The sequence below is a fragment of the Globicephala melas genome, chromosome 16 (genome assembly GCF_963455315.2).
Source record: "Globicephala melas chromosome 16, mGloMel1.2, whole genome shotgun sequence".
Classification (NCBI taxonomy): Eukaryota; Metazoa; Chordata; class Mammalia; order Artiodactyla; family Delphinidae; genus Globicephala; species Globicephala melas.
This window is the reverse complement of record NC_083329.1, coordinates 34,645,894-34,667,956: the sequence shown is the minus strand read 5'-3', so window position 1 is coordinate 34,667,956 and position 22,063 is coordinate 34,645,894. Positions and strand designations below refer to the sequence as shown.

General features: G+C 33.6%; 1 protein-coding gene across 4 annotated transcripts in view; it reads left to right on the top strand.

Annotated features, from left to right (window-relative positions):
* HECTD2 (HECT domain E3 ubiquitin protein ligase 2) overlaps positions 1 to 22,063 on the top strand; it is a 77,107-nt gene that overhangs the window by 40,948 nt on the left and 14,096 nt on the right. For 2 of the 4 annotated variants that reach the window (XR_009559243.1, XM_030865071.2), the window contains exons 6-16: positions 798 to 862; positions 3,103 to 3,148; positions 4,890 to 4,999; positions 6,421 to 6,569; positions 7,152 to 7,275; positions 9,648 to 9,744; positions 12,811 to 12,918; positions 13,585 to 13,717; positions 14,608 to 14,696; positions 18,348 to 18,506; positions 21,758 to 21,832. Coding sequence is in view for 2 of the 4 variants with exons in the window: in XM_030865071.2 (XP_030720931.1) it covers positions 798 to 862; positions 3,103 to 3,148; positions 4,890 to 4,999; positions 6,421 to 6,569; positions 7,152 to 7,275; positions 9,648 to 9,744; positions 12,811 to 12,918; positions 13,585 to 13,717; positions 14,608 to 14,696; positions 18,348 to 18,506; positions 21,758 to 21,832 (1,155 nt within the window). In the remaining 2 variants the exon portion in view is untranslated. Of the gene's footprint in view, positions 1 to 797; positions 863 to 3,102; positions 3,149 to 4,889; positions 5,000 to 6,420; positions 6,570 to 7,151; positions 7,276 to 9,647; positions 9,745 to 12,810; positions 12,919 to 13,584; positions 13,718 to 14,607; positions 14,697 to 18,338; positions 18,507 to 21,757; positions 21,833 to 22,063 lie in introns of those variants that run through there. The other 2 variants (XM_060285927.1, XR_009559244.1) reach the window with 2 other exon arrangements.

The following is a 22,063-nucleotide window of genomic DNA, read 5'->3' as shown; positions in this document are numbered from 1 at the left end:
AAAGGTGCTAGGCTGAATGAGTGCTGACAGACATGTCTTAGAAGTGATGATTGTGTTTTTTTAAAAAATAAATCCATGATATATGCTTGTTTTCTTGACATTTGCCCCTTTCATATAACAATATGACAGAGAAATTTTAATGACTGTTTGGAGCTTCTAGTTAATGAAGGTTTTAGTCATTACTTCTTATAAGCTAAAAGCACCATCTAGATGTGTTTTCATTCATTCTTATGGGACATGTTTGGTAGTAATTAACTTTTTTTAATATTTGAATCATTAAACTATAAAAAATGTTATTTAGTACCTTTTTTGGATCCTATAACAAAAAATCTTTATCTTGTCATTTTTTTATTGAACATAATTTGGTTGTACTTAATAATGAATTGTGGGCTTAACTGCTAATTATAACATGGTATTGGTAGGGCTAAATATGTCCAAAACGTATGCAGTCATTTTATATTGTTAAACATGCTATTCTTAGACTTATGTTCATGATTTTATCCTGTCAATCCAGAGAAAGTGAAATTGTTTTTCTTTTTCTGTTTTCAGTGTTATATATAACTGATGGTAGTCATCAAACAGCCACCATGTATGTTTGTGCAGGTTGTACAGTGCACATTCCAGGGAGCATTCTCATTATAATCTCTCAGATGTGAAATTGAGACTACCGTTAAGTGGTAGTCCTTGGTCATCAAGTCTGGTTTTAACTATTGAAACAGATCTGTAAATATAATTAGCATATAAAAGTCACCTAAATAGCTAATCCTAATTATTTCATGATTTTCTTTTGCCTACAGCCTCAAGACATTCAGAAGACAGTATTAAAGGGAATCATTAACAGCCTGTTACGAGAATGGAAAGGGTAACTGAAACTAATATTTGGCTAATCAGTATAGATGGTTAATATACACAGCTCATCCATCTTTAATATATACGTATGTGTTTTACTCTCAGAAAAGATTTTAGTTGCTACGATAAAAACATAGACCAGAATGAAATTATAAACCATTTATAACAAAGCTTTTTAACTTGAGACTTATGACTTCTCAGGATGGTCCACAGGTGAGCTTCAGAGGATCTGTGAATTCTTTAAAATTGTATATAAGATCTGTCATGTACAGATATATGTGCTTTACAAAAATAGGATGGGTACTTAAATCAGTCACCTAGAATGAAATAATATGGGCGTTAAATTTAGCCTTGGGCTTTCTGGTAGCAGAGCAAAACTTTTCTTATTTCTAATATAAGAGAAGTAAATTTAGCTACTGAAATATTTTTTCCTGGAACTAAATATTGAATTGTTATGTAAGGAATGATGGACAGTGTAATTGATAATGTTTTGAACTGTGAATATGCAGAACACAAAAATATACTTTTAAAAGTACATATGATTTAAATTGGTGTTACTTAACATTATAATTTAAATGATAGCTTCTATTAAAGCCAAATAATACCATTAAATTATAATTTAAATGTTTATATTGAGCCCAATTTGAAAATACCAAACTAGAGTTCTTAACTATAATGTTAAATGTACCCTATATATTTTAATAACATTGTTCCAATTTTCAGAGAAAATTGTGGTTTTTATAGAAAATTGAGAAAAGTCAAGGTAGTATAAAAAAGTAAAAATGTAACATTTTGCAGCTTTTTTCTAGTCATCTTTTTAAAACAATTGAAATCATACTGTATCTTTCATGTGATTTTTAACTTAACAGTATTTTCCTAGTTTATCATTCTAGTAATACTTTTGCATTTTCCTTGAATTTCATGTCTCTGGTTGAATACATAATGCTTCATTGAAAATGAAGAGGAAAATTTGGAATGTAAAGTGAACACTTAGGAGAGTGAGGAAGTCCAGTGGTCTGAAACTGCTGGGACCTCAATCCCCTCCAAGCATGCTCACACAGCTTTCTAACCCCTGCTCCTCAAATGTGTGCTGGAGACAGATTAAAATAATTTGATGCAACTTACTTATCAAAGGATCATGTGGTCTTTACCCCCAAAATCTTGTTTTATTTTGGATTTATAATAACGACAACAAGATCTACAGTTTATTGACTGTTTAGTATGGGCTAGGCACCTTTCAAACGATTTTGCATGTATTTCTCATTGAATCTTCACTACAATCCTGTGAAATAGGTAATATGATTAGTTTCATTTCACACTTGAGGAAACTAATTTACAGAGAAGTAAATTGCCCAAGTTAACACAGTAAGTGCCTGAGTCAGAATTAGAACCCAGGCTGTCTGGCAAAAGAGCCTGTGGGGCTTCCCTGGTGGCGCAGTGGTTGAGAGTCTGCCTGCCGCCGATGCAGGGGACACGAGGTTGTGCCCCGGTCCGGGAAGATCCCACATGCCGCGGAGCAGCTGGGCCCGTGAGCCATGGCTGCTGAGCCTGCACGTCCGGAGCCTGTGCTTCGCAACGGGCGGGAGAGGCCACAACAGTGAGAGGCCTGCGTACCGCAAAAAAAAAAAAAAAAAAAAAAAAAAAGAGCCTGTGATCTTAACTACAATTTCTGTACCCAGAACTGTATACTGTACTAAAATACTAGTGCATAGAACAGGAAAATGGAAGTTTTCATGGTACAGCTATAAAATGGGAAAACAAAAAACGGACTCTCCTATCACCAGGAATTTTAATACTTATGAATTGCTTTGAGCTTTTTAAAACGTTTTCAAATATAATTTCTAAAACAAAACAGTAATCCTATTGAGAAAATAATCTGGCAATTATGTAGAATAGTATAGAAAGAAATAGTTTAGATTTTATTTAAATCTAAATAATTTAAATCATTATTCAGTCAAGATAATTCTTCCACAGAGAAATATTACTGCTAATTTAAAAATTATATATATACATGTGTATATATATCAATTTCAAAATGTGATACATATGTTATATATTTATATTTCAGATGATGTGGCTTTATATCTTGTAAAGATCATCTAGTACACTTTGGGCAATGATTTATGTTTTCAGGTTTAAGTCTAGTTTTTGGCTTTTATCAAGTCAATTCTCACAGAAACATTGATAATTTTTTATTAGATACTGTAAGATTAAACATTCATCTCTGATCAATTACAATTATTTCTGTTTCAGTCCACGAACAAAAGATGATCTTAGAGCATATTTTATACTTTTACAGGTAAGAAAGCAAAAACATAGTTGAAGTGTGTAATTCATATCTCAATCTATGCATGTGTAAGTGAAATGATATCAAATACTAAGTATTATTTTGAGCAACATTTTTGATACTTTTTTAGATTATAATTACTTGCAACCAGAGAATTAAAGCTATAAAAATTAACAGTGGAAGGCTAAATTATCTCCAGGATTAATATTTTAACTTGCCTTCCTGCTGTGGGATTCTGGAAGAAACAGAATGGAAGCACTTTTCCTCCTCCAGTCAACTTCCTTTCTTGTAACTAGTTTTTTAAGGGACTCCCAAACTTTCTTTTATTTCCCAATTAGTGGGTTTCCAACTTTTCTGTGTATTTTCAATAAATGTTTAAACTAGAATTCTAATGGAAAAATCAAAGTGGTTGTTTATATTTGCTAAAGCAAATATGATGAATTTTTTCCTCTTGAGAAATACAGATTCATTGATACAAAAAAAAAATAAGGTCCAAACAAATGAAAAGCAATTTTAGTTTTTATAATTTTTTGAGAAGTATGTTATTCCCATAGCTAGCATACTATGTTTGTATTATTCTTTACAATTTACCAAAGGTGTTCATATAAATTATTATCTCATTTAAAGATAAGAAAAAATTATATTAAATAAGATAGGATATTTAGTTCAATATTATGTCCAATAAAAGGAAATATGGAAGATAGGGGTAGAAGAAGGAGGAGAGAGGAAACAAAACAAGGGGAAATAGATAAGAGGTGGTTGAGGGATGTAAGGAGAGGAAGGGAAGTAAAGAGGTAAGAGGAGAAAGACAAAACTAGAAAAAAGAGGAAATATACCTGGAGAATAGTAAAAGCTAGAAAGTGACAACATGAAGCTCAAAATTTTAAGTGAGTGTATTGGTCAACAGTAAGCTCTGCTCATGACATCTTGTTCTTATGAGCTATCACTTGATGAGTTTATCATCTGGGGTCACTCCCTCATTTTGAACCATCCTGACCATAAGTCAATTTTGAAAAACACATGGTGCTCTTTTATTTTTTACAATTTTGGTTTATTGTTCACTAATACTCATTTTTCCCATGGAGCTGTGAAATGTACACTGTGATGGAGTTTTAGATTTTGGAAATATAACTAGAGGTTTTGCTTGGTTTACAAGCTCTACTCTAACGCTTAAAAGTTCTCTGAAGCTATTATGTGGTTCTCCCCTTGTTCTTTGTGAAATATGCAAATAACTCATTTCACAATGGCAAATGTTTCATTACCAGCTTTTATTTTTCTAGCATTCTCTCTCCCCTTTTTTTTTTAATCAAAGAAGAGCCAGGTTTTTGTTTAGTTGGATAGTAGTGATTGCCACCATTTGTACCAGGCAGTGAGCTACGTGCTTTACATACAGTTTTTTTTAATACTCAAAACAACCTCCAAGATAGATGCTATCATTCCCATTTTTCAGATGAGGAAGTTGAGAATCAAAGTTTAAGGAACATTCCTAAGGGCATATAGAGTAGTAAGTGGTAGAATTAGCCCTCAGACCCAGATCTGTCTTAATTCCAAAGCCACTGGACCATAGTGGAAATCCAAGTCTCTGTTAATTAAATAATTAAACAAATAGATTCTTGTTTTCAAGGATTTCACCTAGTATTTCATAATCTCAAATTTAGTTTTCTGAATTCGCCACTTAGCTCATTAAGCATAGTGTCTTTCCTTTTACATGTTAACAAAATTTTAACGCAATTATCTTTAATATCTTTTTCAGAATCCTCAATTTAATAACACATCTACATATGTCATCTATGCTCACTTGCTACGACAGATAGCTACCTTAGTGGAAGCTGACCATCATTTCCTAGTTCACTGGTTTAAAAAGTAAATTATTCTATGATATTAAGAACTTTTATAATCTTAAAGTTTTAAGTTTGTTAGTAACTTTATAAGAAAATATATTAAATGTTTTCAGGTCTTGAGAAATGATACTTATAATTCACAGTGCTTCAGAAGCCAATTATAAGCATATTCTTTAGTACTACATAGAGGATACATTAAAGATCTGTTTTGTATGTAAGTAATCGTTTTGCTTGTGCCAGCTGTTGTTGAGATTTCTGTCCACTGCTTTTGCATTTTATACAGCACATTCCTATCATTGATTTTTCATATATCTCAAAGATGGTGACTGGATTTGCTCATACATTACTATTTTAATTTGTGTCTTTTTATTTCCTATCAATAAATTTTACCATTATTTACACAATGCCTTTTCCTTACCTAAAACATCATTGTAAAACATACTGGCCATCAATATCAATTTATAAAAGTACAGTACTTTTTTTCCACAGAACAATACTTACATTAACATTTACATTTCCCCATGACTAATAAAAGCTAAAGAAGCTAAATATTCCCAAAATTAATTTTAAATACGGTTAATTCTTATTATTAACAATAGTTATGTTCTATAAAGCTACTGGGAACACTGAATTGGTGAACAGTGAAATACAGGGTTAGCTTCCTGCGAGCCTTTGGTCACAACATTTTTATCAACCAATCAGTACATAACCTTGCTTTATCTGTATTTCTATTTAAAGACACCTATTTGATATAAATTTTTGTTTTATTAACATTGAACTCACGGCCAACAGCACCATAACTCACGTCTGAGCAAATTTTATCTGACATAAGTACCTTCTCCATAAGGCACATCACATCCTTCTTTACTTAGGAACACTAGACAGAACTTTAGCACTATAGTTAAGGGCCGTTTTAAAACAGCAGAATCGCTAACAGAAAGCACAAGAATTTGAAGAACATGACCCTAAGTAGACTGCATAAAGGACACTTGTTTGCAGTATGAGAGCTAAAACAAGAAGGCAGAGCGTGGCCTTGTTCAGCCTCGGCATAAGCAACTCCCATTTTTTGCCACTCTTTGCACAGCCATGAAATGACCACGAAAGCGCCACAATTATTGATTTGGGGATTAGAATTAAATTGTAGGGAATGGGTGAATTTGCAAATACAAAGTCTGCGAATGAGGATTGACTGAATACTAAAAGCCTTAAAAGTGAAATGTTTAATGCTAACTTTATAGTAATTTTGGTGTTTATTTCTTATTTAAGAAATGATATTCGAGGTAAGATTTTGCATCTTTTCAAAATTTTGGCAATTTAAGAAATAGAATTTGGGGGAATAGTCTAAAATTTTATGTATAAAGGATGAACTTTGATCTCTAACAAATATATTGCCAAAATAGAAAATGTGAATTTTGATTGGAATTATTTCAAAATCTTTACCAGATTATCCCAGAAGAGGTTCAAACAATTGGTAGAGAGATTGCTGCAGTTTATTTCTTTACGCCTGTTTCCTGCAAAGCCTGAAGAATTTCCACCTATATCAAAGTGTTCCTGGTGGATCCCATCAGCATCTAAAGTGTTGGCTTTACTTAGTAGGTTTTATTATTCAATCATCTTTACTTTTCTTTTGTTAAATATAAGAACATTTCCATAAGGATCTCAAAATACTATAGAGGCGTTCTTACATCTTAAACCATTCCTTTGAGGAGAAGAGTTGTAGTGATTTATTTTCTATTTTGCTAATGGGTTTCACAATTAATGTATAAGCATGAAAAAGCTTTATGCATTTTATTGGGCAATATTTCTGTTTTATGGCTCTCAGCTGCATACTACCTGCTAAGTAGTGATTCCTAAGAATACAAGAACTTCCATTCATTCCTGCGGACCCCGAGAACACCCTGATGGGGAAATAGGATGCGTAGCTGGCCATCTGCATACTCCCTTTACTATACGATTATAATCCCCACGATTCAAGTTTTTTTTTTTAAAGCAAGAAATTATTGGCTGCATTTTGACCACAATTTTAAAACTACCTTTTCGTTTGGCACTACAATTGCTTAAAATACGAATTTCTAGATAAAGCTTTCTGGTGGGCATTAAAATGTTCTTCTTATTATTAGAATGAATCATGTACATGTTAGGAAAGATCATTATGTTAGAATTTATCTTTACAGATACTGCAAACAATTTGGTTCATCCTCCCCTTATTCCTTATACTGATTTCTATAATTCTACATTGGATCATATTGATCTCATGGAAGAATACCACACCTGGCAGAGCTTTGGAAATTCTCACAGGTATGATCAAAAGCTCATCTGATTACTCACCTAAATAAAATGCTATTCAAAATAATGACTGGCTTTTAAGTTTGTGTAAATAAATTTAAATATACACATACCTTTGCATATAAACTTATAAATGTAGTTTAGATATCCAGCCTTGAAATATCATTATATTTCTTAAAGCATTTTCTTTTTCTATTACATTTTGAATTTATAGTTACGTTAATATGGTTTTGGCTTGATTAGTAGCATCTTTTTAAGAAGGGAAAAGTTCTATCTTAGTATGCAGTTTCTTATATCTTCTTATTCTATGTGCCATCACCTAGCACAGAGGTCGACCAACTTTTTCTGCAAAGTACAGGATTATAAATGTTTCTGGCTCTTTGGGCTATACAGTCTCTGGTCTACCATTATAGCACGAAAAACAGCCTTAAAAAATATGTAATTGAAGGGGTATGTCTGTGTCCCAAAAGCTTTATTCACAAGCCTAGGTTGTAGGCTGTATTTGTCCCATGGGCCATAGGGTGCCGGTGCCTGATCTAACACAATGATCACACATGCGTGCACATACACACATACATTCACTCTTTTTCTCCCTTTTTCTGTGGATGAAGTATTTGTCCTTTATACACAGTATTAAAAGAATGGATGTTACAGAGAAATGGCTTTACTAGAAATGATTTATCACAGTAGTATAATAGATTTTGGAAACACTTGGCCTGCACCTTATATCCACACTTACATTTTGGATTAAACCAGCAAGACTATCCCAGACTTAATTTATTCCCAGACCACAAGATATCCTGCAGAATGCATTATTCTAAAGGAGACTGACTAAGAAATAGGATGTGGATATAAGTAATCTAAAACGTCAGGTTACTTCATAAATTGGTTCGAGCTCCCAGGGACCCTTTCTACCAGAATTGGCCTAAAACATAGACTAGCTTTCTGGACGTATCTCAGTCCACACCTGACCTAAGAATTCCGTTTGTGGGGACCTTGGTCAGTCTGATGGATATTTTCTTGACAAAGTTTATTTTACACTTTAATGTAATTGTAATGTTGTAGACAAAACCACAATACAGTTGCGAGAGTTATTGTGCATATTTCAGTGACATCTTTTAATGCAGAGCTCCTCTAAACACTGTGCCATAGCGTTGTTGTACCAAAAAGGAGTTAACAGAGGTTTGATTCTATGATCTCTTCAGCCCTTGGGAAGCCACCCTGGACCTAGAGGGGGACCGGAGCCCCAGGGCAAGTCACATGTCTAGCCATGGGCAGCCTCATCTGTTTATCTCAGTGTGTCATACACATAGTATGGTGTCTACGTGCCATGACTAGGGAAAGGCTGAGATGCACTGTTTTAAAGTACATAAGACCAACATTATCCTACTAAGTTCATTGCACTTCTTTTTATTTCCAAATTTCTAGTTAGCACTTAGTGATTCGAAATTATTACACATTAATACTGAACAGTTTTCTTACTGCTTTTTAACAGTTTCATCCCAAGGGGAAAGCCATTTCATTTTCAGTTCACTCTAGGGCTATTTCCTTTTTCCTCGTAATCCCTATCTTGCACAGTGGTCACAGATGCACTGCTTGACTGTCCTCAGTGCATTCCAACTGTAACTGATGGATGCATTACAGCCACTTCTGGGGGGAGTCTAACTCCTGAAGTGTCATTGCTACGATACTAGTTCTCTCTAAGTGCATTTCTCTGTGTGGTTTGTGGCTCTTTTATATAACATAGAATGAGCTCTGACCCAGGAAAGAAGTTATTTTCATAACTTTTGATCATATGTTGTATTTTTACAAATACATACCATTTCATCTTACTACATCATTAAATACAGTGCTAAAGCAACACACCTTTTTCTAACTTTTATTTTATTGCTCTTAAATTTACTACTTTTCCTACCATAGTTATTGCTAGATTTCCTCATTTCTGAAGCTCACGCATCAGAAATATCCATATAGTAATGGATTCTTATATTAATTTCTGCACATGAATTTTCTGTCCTAAATCCTTCATCAACACTTCTGCCTCCTGGTTCTGCTGTTGCCCATATTTTTCCCAGGTAATGATATACAAGTGACTATCTAAACTGAAATTATTTGTACAAACAATATAAGCAGTTAGCACATATTTCAGAACATTAGGTGTAGCTTCCTCTAGAGAATAAAGGCACTGCACATCTAATAATGAAGCATACTTCACAGGGCTGTGGGGATTCAAAGAAGTGATGAACATAAAATCATTCTGTGAATGGTAAAACACAATACAAAAGTAATGTTTAATATTGTTAGAAGGGGTACCTTAGATTCCCTTAGTATAATTTTGCTAAAAATACACCATTTTGCTTTTTCTGTTTTCACTTGTTGAGCAGGTTTTCCTTCTGTCAGTACCCATTCGTTATTTCTATAGCTGCAAAAAAAATCATTATTCAAAGAGACTCAGAGCAACAGATGATAAGCATCGCAAGGGTAAGCCAGCTATGAAAACATTTATGCTGACTATAATCAATATATAGTAAATAACAAATAAGTCAAATGTCTTGTGAATTGTTCTAGCATAATCAGGAAATGTTAAAAGTAAAATTCATATCATACTCCCTCAAAAAGTACTTAAACCTGTTCATGATATGGGGAAAAGATACCCCTCATCAACTTCTCATTATATTATAAATATAGCATGGAGATTAAATGCCTCTCACAGATCCAAAGTACTCAGAACTTGTTGGACATCATTTTGTAGATAACATCCTCCAGGGTCACTAGCAGAGCACTGGTGAGAAAGAAGTACAGTGAGGACAAGGAAAGGAGTGTCCTTAAGAGCAAACTACTCAAACCACTGACACATTTTCTAGATTTTATGACAGTCAAATAGAAACAACTGAAAAATTAGAAAATGTAACAAAAAGTATAGTCTTGAAAAACTGAGAAAATATGTCCAAAGAAGGCGAGAGATGTTTAATGATCCTTAGGGAACCAAAATGCATGGGGGCCCATTGAAACTGGGGTAGCAGTCAGGCTGGCTTTAGACAAATTAATGGAGCAGGATGAAGTTCATCTCTGGGCCTGTCCTGTTCACAGCCTACCATGGTTTCAGCACAGCACAGTAAAGTTAGATACTTTAATATATATCAGATTGACTGAGCTTTTTTGTTTTAGGTTAGAGCTCTAGACTATACATTTAAATGCTCATATATTTTGAGTATCTGCTTTTGTGACATGATTACTTGCAACTTTAAAACTTAGAGGGAAGGTTTGGCTGTAGTCTTCTTAAAATAAAGAGACCCAAGACAGACCCATAGAGTAAAAGGAAATGATTTCTGTGTCTTGTCCAAGAATATAAAAAGAATCCTAATGCATAAATTGTAATACTTCAAAATACCATAAAAATAAGAATTGTTTATTCTTCAGTAATTCACCAGAAGGTGAGTATTTTTTCCTGTCACAGAGCGGGACAAAAGATTCGAGTGACTAGTGACATCCGAGAGTCAGTTTACACTGAGTATTGGAATATTACAAGAAATGTTATTGCCTATGTGTACCAAAGGAGTAACATAGCCACATTACCCTGCTGAAGAGTAGATTTCAACAGGTATATTTAGCACCAGAATTATTACCTAATCTTGGGTAGATATTGGCTCAAAGATTAGTCTACATAGCTTGTCATTTTGACGTTTTCGGTTAGTTGCATTTATGCAATTTCATGTGCCTTTTTAGTGCTTTTTTTTTTAACCTTGGGTTATGATTTTTTATATTTATAAGGGAAAAATCCAAAGAGCTAGAAGTTTATCTAAGTTCCTCTGAGCAGTCTTCTGCTGTGTCACTCACACTTAAAATATTAAATAATCTTCTTTTAACTTTTCTTCCAATTAAAAGGAGAGTGACAGCTGTAGACTGTGTCCCAGGCTATCTTCCACAGGGCATGGGCACAAATGAGTAGCAATTGAAGTGTCAAGTAGCATTGTCGGTTATGGGTGTTTCCCAGCATTTTAACTTGTAAACTGCCATACCACTTGGAATTAATGACTGGTAACTATTTTGACACAAGGACAGCCTTATAAGTAGTTAATGCAAGCAAGAGCTTATATAGTATACTTTAAAGTTGCAAAAGACATTCCCCAGCCTAAAAATAACTTCCTCATCAGACTATGTCTAGAATTCTACCATTGTTAGTTATTTCTTTCATTTGAAACACTTTCTATTCAATATGAATTCCTGATGGGAGGAGTAGCCACTAAGCCTTGTCTTCCATTAGCATCCTAATTGAAATTTGTGTGTTGGATATTTCCAGTGTGACAGCTTCCCAGGAGCTAGACTGGGAACAGAAGATAGTAAAGGGTTGGAAAACAGGACCATGACACAGCATACTATCCTGGAAATATAGATCTCTTTGAGCACAAAAGAGAGGACACAGAGAAGAAATAAAAACTACTAAAAGCCTTTAGAATTGAATATTGGAGAGATGAGGAAGGGCTCTGAATTAGTGTATTATTATAGTAATCTACAAAATCATGAAAGTAGCCTTATATAGATTTGGGGTATTAAAATTTTACCTAGTAAGCAAATTGCTGCATGTATTTAAAATGTCTGAAGTGTTCATCTTTAATCTGTACAATAATTCATTTTCTTTGTTACCAAAGAGGATGAGGTAGTCTGAAAAAGATTTAGATAAAGTAAATATACAAGCATGATATTTATATATTCCTTATATTTTTTAAATCATATTTCCATCACTCAAGCATAACTATTGTTAACATTTTAGGAAATTTTCTTTTGATAGTTTTTACCTATATTGTCTTTAAAAGGCAGCAGAGTTTAAACAATATTGTGTATACAATTTTGTTTCTCCACTTTTTTTTTCAGTTGTATATTCCCTAAACATTTTCCATGTTATTTACATAGTATTTATGAACATCATTTTTGATAGCTGTATTATATTCCATTAGAGAGATACATACTTAAGATATTTCTAAAGTTTTGCTCTTATAGATAATGCTGTGATGAACATCTCACTGTATAAAATATTTTCTGTGTTTAGAATTCCCAGAAGTGGAATTACTGGGACAAAGGATATGAGCATTGTTAATGGTTTCTGAAATATGTTGAAAATTACTTTCTAAAAGTAGACTAATTGTGCTTTTAGAGTAAATCCAGTATCTAAAAAAGCTTAAGCCAAGTTTATCGTCAGAAGTATATACCTTGTTTCCAATGTTCCCACTTTGTTTGTATTTACTAAACAGAAAACTTTGCCATTTAAGAGATGAGACATACAGAAACAGTAATGCAACATTATTTTACTAAAGAAGATGAATTATTTTAGGTCCTCCATTTTGGATCCCCTTTGGTTATTATTGTCCCCAAATGAAATAATTGTAGGGCATTTTCATAAATCAAAATTTGTATAATCGAGTTTATGAAATTGTTTATGAGAGATGGCAAAGAGAGGAATATAAGTGATTTTTACTAAAGTGTTTAAATGTTTTAAATGAGATTATAGTTTAAGTATAAATGAAAATGTTTGCTTTCTTTTTTAATTAGCAAAGTCTGGTGGATAAAGTATCTCGAAGACAGAGACCTGATATGAATATGTTATTTCTAAATATGAAAGTAAGGCGGACACATCTGGTCAGCGATTCTCTTGATGAGGTATTGATCATTTATTCCAGAATAGTATTATTTGATTAAAGCTTTAAATAAATTTGATAATATGGCTTATTACTAAAATCTTAGTAAGCTATCTTTTGTTTCTGTATGCCAGCTTGCTTTTGTGTGTGTGTGTGTGTGTGTGTGGTACACGGGCCTCTCACTGTTGTGGCCCCTCCCGTTGCGGAGCACAGGCTCCGGACACGCAGGCTCAGCGGCCATGGCTCACAGGCCTAGTCGCTCCGCGGCATGTGGGATCTTCCCGGACCGGAGCACGAACCCATGTCCCCTGCATCGGCAGGCGGACTCTCAACCACTGCACCACCAGGGAAGCCCTAAGATAACATTTGATTTAGTTATGTGATTTTTTTTAAGTTTAGCGTTGAAGGCAATGAACTACTTTGTACTGTATTCTGCTAAATTAAAATCTTGGAGACAATATGGTGCTGGGAGACAGTAACCTTGGGCAAGCTACCTGAGCTCTCTAATTCTGTTCCTTGATCTCTACAACAAACATTACCATACCTGACTAATACAGTGTTGGGAGACGGATGGATGGATGGAGTTTTGTGACATTGTAAATAAGATAATACATATTCCAAAATTTTAAAAATTAATTTCCTTTTTACTGCCCTTTGTTCTCCTCTACTTTATAATTTCTTCAAATAGTTAACCCGGAAAAGAGCAGACTTGAAAAAGAAGTTGAAAGTTACGTTTGTAGGGGAAGCTGGTTTGGATATGGGCGGCTTGACTAAAGAATGGTTCCTTCTTTTAATTCGCCAAATTTTTCATCCAGATTATGGTGAGTAGTTAATTTTTATGAAAGTGTTTTCTCCCTAATTGTTAGATTCAAGTAGTCGCTCTTATTTTTAATTTAGCCTATGATTTTACAGATTTTTTTGTCAACCATAAATGTTGAATGATTTTTTAAAGACTGTTAGTTACATTTTTTAAACTGACCAAATTGATGAACCTAATAATCATTATCTTACTGGGAATCCTACACAAGATGTCTTTGCAAGGAAGCATCCACATGTTTTCTGACTAAGCCAAATGCATGAAAATTTGTCACTGAAATAAAAAGAACATTCAAAATTAAAAAACAGAACTATAGTTTGCTCTTCACTAATATTCAAAGTCTCTTTCATTAAAATATGAGCCATTTTAATAAATAAGAATCATTAAATAAACCTTTGAAATTTAATTATATTTTATTTAGAGAAAACACCTATATAATCCTTAGTATCATTAAATGTTTTTCTTCAAAAGAGAGTTTTAAGTGTTTTTCTTATTCTTTATTTTTCCTAATTTGGTGTATATGTATATACAGCATCTCTCTGGTAATGGGAAATGGAGAAGACAGAGGTAAATTGAAACCTCCAGATAATCCTCAAAATTAATTTTGATCATAACTTATAAAATATAAAATTATAGTTTTTATAAATCAACTGATTAATTTAGTTTCTGTCTTTTTACCCTGTTTCTACCCCTGGTTCAGGATACCAGTGAACAATAAAGTGCTCTTGCAAATTCGTTGGACGTGTATTTGATACATTTTAACATGAAAGGTAGTTTCTAACAGAACTGTTGCTGAAATGTTTTGCTTCTAATGGATGAGATGCCATGTACATGTTTACTGCTCTGGGTTTTTTTAATCAATCATATTGATGAAATTATGCTTCTATTTTCCAGGCATGTTTACGTATCATAAGGATTCATACTGCCATTGGTTTAGCAGCTTTAAATGTGACAACTATTCTGAATTCCGATTGGTTGGAATTGTATCCTTTAAACTTTCCACTAGGAGGTGCTAGTAGACTAGAGAGTTTTAAGAATTTTATCTGAATTTTGGAAAACTGTTAATAAGCATTTTATTCAGATTAAACATTCTTGTCAAATTACTGGTAGATTTTTCAGTAATCTTTATTATTTCGTAATATCACAGCTATGTAATATCAGCAGATTTAGTTAATTGGAAGGAGTGACTGAATTGTTCATACTTTTCTCTGAAAACCTTATCTCAAAATAAATATTATTTCCTATTTCATATATAACCTAAATTATCAGAAATTTAAGACATTTTTTAAAAGTCATAGTGTCTTTCCTATTCATAGTGAACTATTTTTCTGTTAGTTCTTTCGCTTTGTGCTTATTTCACCCAGTTTTCTAAATTGAAAGTATGGAAATTAAGTCTAACTCTTAATGTGGCCTCAAATCCTGGGACATTCATAAAAAATTAAAAGTTGAATGGAATGGGAACATTTAAAGCATACGGCATTATTTTATAGTGTTTTTTAAAATTATATAAATTTCTATGCCATCCTCTGATCCCTATCAGGTGTGTTGGAGAGGGCATTCCTGCATTGGCTGGGAGACTGGACAGGATGACTTCTGCATTCATTTTTAAACTCTAAAAAATATAATTGTGGAAGAAAGGAGGGAAGAATAAATAAATAAGCAAACACTGGGGATACATAGGTTAAAGGAAGGAAAAGAAAACTACCTTTAAGAAGCTTACCATCTAGACAGACAGATGACCACCAATTCAGGGTGGTCTGTTCTCAGAGTCAAATGACCATTTGGCATTAAGTTCTGAAGAGTTCTGAGAAGGAAACGATTCAGTGTGTTCTTCCCAAATTTTAAAATGGAACCAATTAACACAGGACTGGAGAGAGTAGGGCATAGACTGGGAGAAAGGCTGGGGACAAGTCAGCGTTGTGCTGGCCCTGTTACAGAGCAATGTAGAGGTCCACTTGATGGGAGCAGAGGGTGCTCCGAGAGTTATGGAAGGTGCTGGTATGGAAGGTGCTGGCAAAATAAGAATTAAGAGCCATCTGATGGAGAGCTTTGAATGTCTGTCTTTCTTGCATTTGTTGGAGTAAATCCTGAAGAATGTATATGAAAATTGAGAGGCTGGATGGAAGAAAAGGTAGTGAGGAAAACCACACCTTGTGATGGTAAACTTAATCTGAAATTTTGTATGTGTTGTCGGATCTAAAGGTCCAAAGTGCTAAGCCCACAGTAAGGAATGTTTAACAATTATTAGACTCCTGTTTTTACTCTCTTATCTCCAGTAGTCACTTGTTGAATATTTCGACTTCATTGAAGGCCTGAGTCATTGATGCTTCTCACCACACTAGGAGCTACTTGAATTTCCTGATAAATATGTTTGTCATTACTTTACATTCTTATCATGGCTTAGATTTGGCTGATACTTTGACTTTCTAATATTTGTAATAAAGTATCAGCTCTTATACCACATTTTTAGAGTGGTATATGTAATATTGTGAATTTGCTTTTTGTGTGTGTGTGTTTTTTTTTTTGCAGTAGGCATTAGTTTCTATTCAATCATTACCCAAAAGAGCATATTAAGTGTATTTACATGTTGTATATTACAAATTAAACAATCTAAAATTAAATTATAGCCACTATTATCTCATTATTATGTGTATTTATCTCACACACACAAAAGAAACCTACAGAAAGTAAGACTGATGCCCTAAACAGCATGATAATATATACAAACATGTGGGATGACAGTGGATTGTGATCACGTAAGTGGTGGAGAGATCTGTCAAAGATGAGGAGAACAAAAAATTGAGAAGTAACAGGTATGATGATTTAGAAAATAGAGTTGGTTCCATACATAGTTCCAGTTTCTAAATTTCAGGACCAAAGATTTATTGTTCTAGTAGTTCTCACAGTATTGTATTTCTAATATAATTATTTTTAAATATTAAGGCCTTGGAGTTTACAAGAAGTGTTATAGTAAAACCTATAGAAATAATTATAAAATGTTTTGAAGAGTGTATGAAGAGCCATAATCTAACAGTTTTTTAGGAGTAGAATTACCAAAGGGGCACTGGAACTAAGGGTAGGGGGCGACATAATATAGTGCAGGGTTTTCAAAGTCGGCTCTGTTTGCACCACATGACACTTCAGTGGCTCCAGCAGAATTCCAACATCCCCACCCCTGCTTCAACCAGAGCAACTTGATTTAGTGCGAAATGCAGCATGATTCTTCTGGGTATGGAAGTGCCCTGAAGCAGATCCTATTAACCTACTTCCTCATCTGTTAAAAACCTTCCTTCAGGATTATAATTTTTTTTTTGTAATTTTTAATGAAAAATGCTTAGAACTTGTCACTATAGTAAATGATCATAAATGGTAACTACAGTAGTATCATGCTTATTACTGTTATTGCTATTATCACAATTACAGGCATACATTAGAACTTAATTTCAGTATCTTTATCCTAGAACACATTGCTCAGTCTCTGTTGATATGGTTACCTGTAAAATCACATATCTGTTCCTTAAATTATTATTAGCCTTCATTCTGCCTTAGCAAATTGAATTATTGGCTGTCTTCTAATCTTTTAAATTGTTTTCAATAATTTATCCAGCCCATATATTTAGATTTCCTTTTAAGTCAATAAAATTTGACTTCCTTAAGCACTTGATACTATAATGTTTATTTGACAGTTGAAATATTATGAAATTTGATCTAAAACACCGTTTTTAGAAAATGGATAAATTACATTCTGCTGTATAACTGATAAACAAAATGCAGTCGGGCAAAGTTTATAAATATAACATCTGTAGCTTTTTAACTTTAACACTTTAAGTAAACTCCAAGTAATAAGTCTTTCAAGTATTACTGTGGCAGAATAATTGTCCTATTAACATATCAGTAGTGCATGTGTATGTAGATGTCAGTGTGTGTGTATCCATAGGACTACTCAATACAGCTCTCTCTACATAGCCTGTATTTAGTTGGGTTTTTTTTGTTTTGGTTTTTGGTTTTTTTGGTTGTTTTTTTCTTGCGGTACGCGGGCCTCTCACGTTGCGGAGCACAGGCTCCGGACGCGCAGGCTCAGCGGCCATGGCTCACGGGCCCAGCCACTCCGCGGCATGTGGGATATTCTCGGACTGGGACATGAACTCGTGTCCCCTGCATCGGCAAGCGGACTCTCAACCACTGCGCCACCAGGGAAGCCCTGTATTTAGTTTTAAAATAGCCAAAATGATCACCAAAATCAATGGTGGTGTTCTGCAGTGAGTTCTGAATAAATTGCTGCTGCTTATGAAATCACCTACATCTTTGTTTAAATTTAGAAAGTTTTCTTATATGTTAAATACTTTATAGAAATGTATGAAATTGCTATCTATTGTGATCTTAGATAAACTTTTCTAGGGAAATGATTAAATACTCTCACCTGATCCTCTCCTTTTTACATGATTTTTGGTAATTATCAATATATTATGTAAAATAAAGGGAAAATAAATGAAAGGAAAGAGGAAGTATGTGGGATTAATTAGAAAGTCAGTGTTAGATCTGAAAGAAGTATGCAAGAAATAGACTGATGCATAATTCAAAACTCATTTGTTGTCATGGATTTTATGTTAATGCTTAACATTTAGTATGCATAGCTTATGGGACTAGCTGTTTATAACAGCATTACTTTGGATATTCGTTTCCCCCCCTGCTGCTACAAGAAATTATTGAGCCCTCCCATCGTTCCTAATGACCAAAGTATGCCAGTAGGCATCTGCAGTGTTACCACTGATGACCTGTGTCAAATTATGCCTGTAAGTATAAAGTCGTTTAGCATCTTATCCCGTAATTCTAGATCATCTCTCTTCTACTGCAGTCTCTCTCCTCCTAACGCTATTCTTATGTTTAAATATGGTTTCCCTCTACCTTTGTAACCCATCTCCTTTTTTGTCTAATTTTCTCCTTCCTTATAGAGACACATAACCCGCTTTGCAGCACTTCTAAGTTCCTCTAACATTAGTAGAACAGGCTGTGAGTCAGGGACAGAGATTTGAATCCAGCCTCTGCCACGTATTAGCTCTGTGAATGTGGATAAGTTGTTTATGTTTCTGAGCTCTAATTTCCTTATGTGAACAATGGGATAGTAGAACTTCCATACTGGGAAGATTACATGAGATAATAAAGTACTTAGTACCTGATCGCTACTGTGGATTCTTATTAACGTGTCACTATGCAATATCGTTAACAACATCTGCAACACCATCCCTGAATAAAATTAATGAATTTCACAGGCCTGTCTCTGATAACATTCCTCAATTCAGAAATTAGATTTCCAATCATCAAGTTTAATCCAGTGCAAAAACGTAGTAGAAGAATGGATAGTATACACATCATCCTGAAAATCCTCTACAGTAATAATGCTTTTTTACAGCTGGGTTTTGGTAGCCATTGGTCAGCAGAGAATTCCCCATAATATTCTTAGTAAGTACCTGGATGTGGATTAAGGGCCTGTTTAAATATCTCTGTGTCTGGATGGTCAAATGAGTTTGGTGTAGGGTTGGAACCTTCCTATCAAAGTTGAGAAACCTCTCCAGAACATGTGACTAATTAGAAAACCATTCTTCATGTGATATCAGATACATTTTTGGAAATTGGTTTGGATTCTTTCAGATTAAGAGCCTAAATCTGTATTTTTATAAGACTCAGTAGTTGGAAAAAATTGCAAAAGGTATAGAGCAGACTACTTAAGAAACTGAAAGATTTGCCCTTTATAGTCTTGTATTTTGGCCACACACTACCTATGAGCCCTGGACGATTCAATTAATTTCCTTATTTGTGTAACAGTGGGAGTTATTGTTATATCTATACACTGATATATATACTAGTTAGTATATATTATATATATATATATATATACACACACTAACAGATGAGCCACCTTCTCATTTAGATTTCTGTGATTTTTTAGTCCCATATATGCAGTTTTTGTTAGATCATTTACCAATAAATTTCCTAATTTTATTATTGGTTTTTACCAATAAATTGTCTAATTTTATGATTAAAGCTATTTGAATTTGACTCATTTAGATCCAGGTGTTTTTAGTTAATAATAATGGATATTTTATGAATGACTATACCAATATGTTGTTTTATATTATGGAGCTGAAGGTGATACTGAGTTAATTTCATGTTCTTATATTGCCTCTTTAATAGTGAATCAAGATTGTGCATATGCTATGAGATCAACTGTAGAAAAAACTGAGTCTCTATGCATGCATGAATAAAGATTGAAAGGAAGCAAGAAAACAGCCATGTTAGGATAGTGGAATGTGGGAAATTTTTTTAAAATTTAAAAATGGATTATCGATTTAATAATGGCATCTATTAAAAATTAACACCTAATTCCCATTTCATATATGGTAAAATATATCGATAAAAAGTTTTAAGTGCCTTTTTATTCAGTACTTTGTTTACCATTTGTATTTGTACACTATGTGTTTTAAGAAGAGTAAACAGGAAAGCAAAGAGAAACGTATAGTGATACATTTCTTAATTTAAACACAGTATCTGTGAATAAGGACAAAAAATACAGAAAGTAAGCAAAATATTCAGTGATGGAGCCTTCAATAAATACAGTGTTAATAGGCCAGTGCTTTTCGATGGCCATGTTAATGAAAACTCCATTGGTTTTATAGAGACGGATCCATGACTCAAAGCATCAGAACTGTCCAGCAGCAGCAACAAATCTTCCCCACACAGCCTTGTGAAAATTACCCTTGAGGTTTTAGTTGAGAATGGAGGAGAGGCTAAGTGTAACCTTGAATCAGGAACTGCAGTAGCTCTTTTCTTTTTGCTTAAGTCACTCTCAAATATGCTCTATTAAATAATACCAGGGTATTCAAACAGTGTGTAAAATCAGTAGTCTGTATCTTCACACACTCTTAATTTTACATTTACAAAATTATAAAGGTGTTGAACTATACGGGTAATTAATATTTTAGAGATAACGTATTACAGTTAAGAGTCTAAGAACAGATAAACAACAACAACAAATCAACAGAAATTGGGTTTTGAAAATACAAAGGCTGGGAATAAAAGGCGCTACAGTCCTGAATAAAGCAGATCTGAGTATATAATTGTACTACCTAATTGACTTTGTATTTTATCATTAAAAATTTAATCTTTGAAAGAAGATGGTAAATACTTTCCATTAGATTCATCTACTAGTCCCTTGAATTGTTTAAAAAACTGCAAATCTCCCAATTATAATTTTCAGCATCCATAATTTTATTAATAATTGAAACAAATGATGAAAATCATATCGGAACCTATGCCAGCCTAGATTTGTTTAAATTTTTCTTATTTTAATGGAATGGAAATTTTAATATGTAAAGTGTGTAAGGTCATTCTAATCATGCTGTTCCTTATATTTTCTACTAATATTTAAAATAAATTAAAACTTTTTTTCATAAAACCTGAAATTTTAAAAAATACTGGCTTAGTTTTTCTATTTTTCGATCTCTGTTCAGGGAAATCATGAGTTACAATGTAGGAAAATATTTCCTCCAGTGTTCTCAAGTTGTTCTTGGGAGAGGAAGGCACCGTAACTGAAATGTAAAAACCACTTAACATGTATGAACTGTGTGTTTTTATGTTTAAAAGATGAATCCTAAAACATTAACAGAGTTTTTTAAGAATATAAACGGAAAGTGAGAAATACTGCAAATTCATAAACAGTGATGTTACAGATAGCAGTGAATTATGATGGAAACCGTGCTCTTAGCTCACTGAATAAGAATAGACCCCAGAATTATTCCTCTGTGGGTATAATTGAGTATGTTCCTTTATGTGACCTTTTCCAATAAATTTTTCCAAGCCTTTTACATGGTAGAAATCATTAACTAGCATTTTGTGCCCTGGAAAAAAAAATATCAAATATTATCATTATTTCAAAGTCTGCGTTTATCTACTGTCTCACATGTAACTGAACTGTAGTAGATCTGCTTAACTATTTTGGGTAGTACTATTTGATTTAAAGACACAGATAACAGATTTCTCTTTATAGGAGTTGGCCCATGGATTAAGTGAACTCCTGTCATATGAAGGCAATGTTGAAGAAGATTTCTATTCAACATTTCAGGTATCCTTAAGGGCAAATAGCTTTCCGTTAATCAGGTATTTCATATGTGAAAATTACCCTTTGTTACCATACACCCACCATTAGAAAAGGTGAACAAGGACTGATCAGTACATACCACCCCCTATCTTAAAGGATCTTAACCTGATAAAGTAGAGCTAAAGAGGCAGACACATATAGGTGAGCAGTCAAGGAAAGTGCTTAAAGAACATCAACAAGGGTGAGGGCACTCTG